This window comes from Brassica oleracea, chromosome C1 (genome assembly GCF_000695525.1).
Source record: "Brassica oleracea var. oleracea cultivar TO1000 chromosome C1, BOL, whole genome shotgun sequence".
Taxonomy (NCBI): domain Eukaryota; kingdom Viridiplantae; phylum Streptophyta; class Magnoliopsida; order Brassicales; family Brassicaceae; genus Brassica; species Brassica oleracea.
Genome location: NC_027748.1, coordinates 16066265 through 16071303, shown reverse-complemented (window position 1 = coordinate 16071303; position 5039 = coordinate 16066265). Strand labels below are relative to the sequence as shown.

General features: G+C 33.2%; 1 protein-coding gene across 1 annotated transcript; it reads left to right on the top strand.

Moving 5' to 3' along the window:
• The first annotated feature begins 841 nt into the window (after positions 1-841).
• On the top strand, positions 842-1641 carry LOC106343099 (leucine-rich repeat extensin-like protein 1). Its single transcript, XM_013782237.1, has one exon. The coding sequence runs from the start codon at positions 1000-1002 to the stop codon at positions 1519-1521; it is 522 nt and encodes a 173-aa protein (XP_013637691.1). The 5' UTR covers positions 842-999; the 3' UTR covers positions 1522-1641.
• The last annotated feature ends 3398 nt before the right edge of the window (positions 1642-5039 follow it).

The window sequence follows — 5039 nt, the reverse complement described above, 5'->3', positions numbered from 1 at the left end:
GACAGTTTACGCTTGATTCGCAAGGAAAGATAAATGTCAAGTTTTCGCGGATAAATACGAAATTTTGAAGATAATTACGAAGATCGGAAAAAATGGAATATCTCCATTTTTATGCTATGATGGCTTAAGGGCAGAAGAGGAAAAGCGTAAACCGACCTAGGAGCCAGTATATAAGGAGTCCTAGGCGAGAGGCATGAGGAGAGACTTTTTTCGGAGCAAACTTAACACTTAGAGCGATTTAGGCATATTTTCGTTTTTGTTATTTCGAGTTGCGACTCAATTAGGTTTAGCCGTCTTAGGGTTGGTAGAACTAGGAATCTCGCCGACAGCTCTTGAGCCCAGGCTTATACCTTGTTGTAACGCTCAAACATGGATTCTAAATAAGATCTATTTGCTTTATTTTTACGATTTTTGTACTTTGTCGTTGATATCTCGTGTTCTGATTGCTTAGCGTGTGGTATTAACAGATCTCCGGGACCTCTGGAAAATTAAAGTTTTTCTAGTTTCCTAATTTAAACGAAAATCGACAGTGCGAATTTCGGTTCCCACGATTAAACTTGATAGATTTTCGTTAACAACTGGTAAATAGTTGACAGAATCTATCGGAAGGTGGTATCGTGAGAGCAATGATTTTCAGTGTAGAAAGGTTTGGTAAATCACGTGGTATACATTATGCTGTATTGGACCCTATGGCTTGCATCATCAAATCACAGATTATAGACAATCTTACTACTGTAGTTCTCAGTTTTTTTATTCCTTTCTGACGTAAATATATTTGTAAAGTTTTTTGGTGTAAATTGTTAAACTGTTAATAAAGAAATGGTAAACAAATGGTGAGAAATAAAAAGAAGTATCGACACAATCTACACGTTCTTCTGCTTCACTCTAACACTTGTGCCCCTTCTCTTCTTTGTCTTCTTCCCTCTTCCTCCTTCCACAAATTCGCTTCGTTCACCTTCAGATTCTCTTACCAGACACAAACTCAGATTCACTCCGACAATGGAAACATTCCGAACATTCCATCTCTTCCTTTTTCTCTCTCACTTTATCTTCTTGACGACACACACTACGCTTACGTCAGCAAACTCTCAGATCGTTGACTGTACAATGTGCACTTCTTGTGACAATCCTTGTCAGCCAAATCCCTCTCCTCCACCACCGACTCCATCTCCTCCACGTCCAGTCACCATCAGCGCCTGTCCTCCGCCTCCTAGCTCTGGCGGTGGTGGTGGTAGTGGTGGTCCTTACTACTACTACCCACCTCCTTCTCAGTCTGGCTCTTACGGGCCACCACCGTCTTCCTCCGGCGGCGACGGTGGCTACGTTTATCCGCCGCCTAAAAGTGGAGGAAACTACCCTTTTACGCCGCCGCCGAACCCAATCGTTCCTTACTTTCCGTTTTACCACTATAACCCTCCGCCGCAATCTGTTGTATTGTCCGGATCCACAAGTTTATCTTACGGGTTTTCATTTGTGTTAGGTTTTGCTCTTTTTCTCAGTACGTACGTTGCTTATAAATAAATAATACAGGTTAAAGAAGATGATAGAGGTTACTTGTAACAAAAAGAAACCCTTTACCCTTATCTCTTTGCAGAGAAGATGACTATGCATGAGAGATCTTTACGCTACAGATCCTTTTCATTTCTCTGCTTGTACAAGTAGATATATCTATCTTTTTAACAATTTTATGAATGTAGTTTCTTCCCCTTTTTACATAATTTATTTATCAAAAAATATTAAAGATAAATAAATGGGGGTTGCCTTTATTTTGGGTTTTAGTTGCTTTTATGTGTTTACATTCCAATTTCAACTAACTATTTGATGCTAAATAGTATGGTTAAAATGACAAACAAAAGCATTTTTTCCTAAGGACAATAGGGACTGCTGGATACTGAAAATAACACACTTGAAACTTTTTTTGGATACTATTTATTTTTGTTATTCTTTTTTTTTTCTTTTTTTTTTTTTGTATTTTTACTAACCTATTTTTGTTATTCAAAAAGATCAAAACCGCTATAAATGATTTTGGGTCTACATGTTCAACAAGCATCCAATGTAAGTTGATGTTTAATTTTGATAAGAACTTTTTTTTTATGTTGACACTCTAGTTGAATTCATGTGTAGATGACTTTTGGTAATATAGGACCATTTGAATGAATTTTTATATGAAATCGGTTTTAAGTAATTTGAACTTCTGGTTAAAAATGATCTTTGAAGAGTTGAAGAAAAGTTTGTGTAGAATTAAACCCTTGACCATGGGTCAGAGCAGAGAGATCATGACTATGCTATTTTCTGAAATCTATTAGAAATTTTTTTTGTAATATTTTATTCCAACAAATTTAGCAACCCTTCTTACACTTATGCCTTGACATGCTTATGTTTTATGTTCCCCTTAGACACATTTAGCAATCCAAAGTTTATTAATCCGAATGAAACGAGAAGAAGAGATTCTCGGTTCAATCAGAAACAAAAGCAACGGAATCTAATCAAAACGGTTAGATGAGGATCTAACCCGATCGGAAACCGAAGAAAAACCGAAATAACACTATACTACTGTCCGATCATTAATCGGAATCAAAAAGATAAGTATTTGAGATTTTGTTTTCAACTAAGAAACTCTACTGAAACATTCTATAATGAATAAAGAATTTTAAAATTCACAACTTCGATTTTTTCAATAACAGTAGATTATAAAATCCGCCGTTAGTTTATCAAATAATAATTTAATAAACGTGACTATAATTTTCAAAAAAAATTGTTTGAATAAGGTTTTTTAAAATGTAAAACACCTCAAACTAATTGATACCTCAGACCATGCCAAACACAAACCTTTTTTTTTTCTATAATTCCCACAAAATAGAGTAATTTTATTATAGGGTAAGTTTTACTCCAATGATTTACTTTATAATAGAGTTATTCTTCTATAATAGAGTAAGGAGAAAACTATAGAGCAAAACTTAATTTATAATATAGTTACTAGATTTTGACTCGCACACACGTGCGGGTAACATTTCATTCATAGATATAAAATTTTATATTATTTTGTATATAATAATTTATGATAATATATTGCTATCAATTTAAAAATAAACTTAATAGATGATATATAGTTCAAAATATTAAAATTTAACATATGTTAACAATTTTATTTTTTGTAAAAATTATTACATAATTTATGAATATTAATCATTTTAAAAAGTGAATGATATTTTAGTCACTTTAAACGGTGAATGATATTTTATTTATTTATCTTAATGAAAGTATTTTTCAAAATATATTGGTTTACCAATTCAACATAATTTTAATATGTTTGCAGAAAACACATAATTTTAATATGTAATTCATTAATTACTTCTATTTTAATATAATGTAGAATATACTTATAAAATTTATAAAATTAGCATATAATTTCATTATTTTGTTTATAATAAAAAATTAATTAAAATTAATTTATAATAATATTATACTACTAAATGAGAAATTAATCAGTGCATTAATTAAAATAATATTTAAATTTTTAAAAAGATTTTGTTAGATTTTTTCTCAACAGAATTTGTTATTCCTAAAACTAAAATTTAAATTTATAGTTAAAATGGATTTGTTATTAATATTCTTATAATTATTTAGAAATGTTATATATTAAATAAACTAATGTAAACAATAAATAGATTATTTGAATATATGGATCTAGACTTCTAATATGACTATTTTGTAGATAAAAATAGTATTTCTTTTTTAACAGATAAGACTCTATTTTCTCGTGGGAATTACGGAGAAAAAAATATGTTTGGGTTCTTGATGATGGGCTGGGCCTGTCTATATGCAGACTAAGCTATTATTTAAATGTTATTAACCTTTTATTGTATTGTGAAAACAAAAAAAAGTGGGGTATGAAAATAAGAAAAAAAGAATCGCATGAAAATGAGAAGAGAAAAAAGTCGTGAGCTGTTTTATTGGGCTGTCTCCATCACCCTCTCTTTTTTTTCATTTCACCCCAAACATAAGCCCAAAAGTCGTGAGCTGTTTCATAGCTGTCCCGTTCTGATATCACGCGCTCCAAGAGCGCGTCCAGATGGGGTCACATCGAGTTGTACGAGAGATAAGAGGGAACAGCTGGCATTTATTTTGGGGAATTTTGAAAGACAAAATGATTCAAATTTCAAATTCACTTTCTAAATCATTGACAAACGAAAAAAAAACGAGACCATGAATAAAATACTTAGTAAGTGGCTGAAAATACCACAAGTGGCATGATTTATAACCTGATTAAATGTAGGAAAATTTGCCAATATGAAACTAAATCTCTAAAGTATTATCCCCTTAGAACAAGGTAATAAGGTCAGTTATTATCTTGTTCCTTTTTATTTTGTGTACACAAACTTACAGTCTTTTATCAAATTATGCAGGAAATTGATGGTATGATATGGTTATTCACTGAGAGGACTTCCTTGCGGCGATGGTTTCCAAATAAAGTAGTCTTCATGACATGCTTGTTCAGTAATCAAATTACGAACTCTTACAACGAGTATAAGAAGGACAAGAAGAAATTCAAAGTGGGAGGACTGCTACAACAGTACGACATTGGCGAACTTCCAGCACACACGGATGAACAAGACTAATGTGGGATCTTGATGTTAACCGCATGTATGTCCCCCTAAATGTTGGTAAGCACTGGATCTCTATGTGCGTCAACTTTGTTACTCGGTCGATAGAGGTCTTTGACTGTGAGGGACTGAGACACCCCGGTGCAGTGGAGCCATTTGCAGTTCTCATCCCTAGAATTGTCAAAGCCATTCAGTCTTCTAAGAGTCGACAGTATCAAGTCAAGCAGTATACCGTCTCCTACGTCTCAATGCCCTTCTTATTGAACAAAAGTAGCAGTGACTGTGGAGTATATGCCTTGAAGCACATTGCCATCTTCTAGGCATGGACTTTTCCCTGGTGAATGACAACAACATTCGTGAAGCGCGGCAGAAGATTGCTTATGACCTATGGGAAGCTGCTATTGATCCTGTCCTTATTGAAAGGATGGCAAAATT

Excerpts from the sequence above, each read along its gene's own strand:
- LOC106343099 (XM_013782237.1), top strand. The coding sequence starts at position 1,000 with ATGGAAACATTCCGAACATTCCATCTCTTCCTTTTTCTCTCTCACTTT.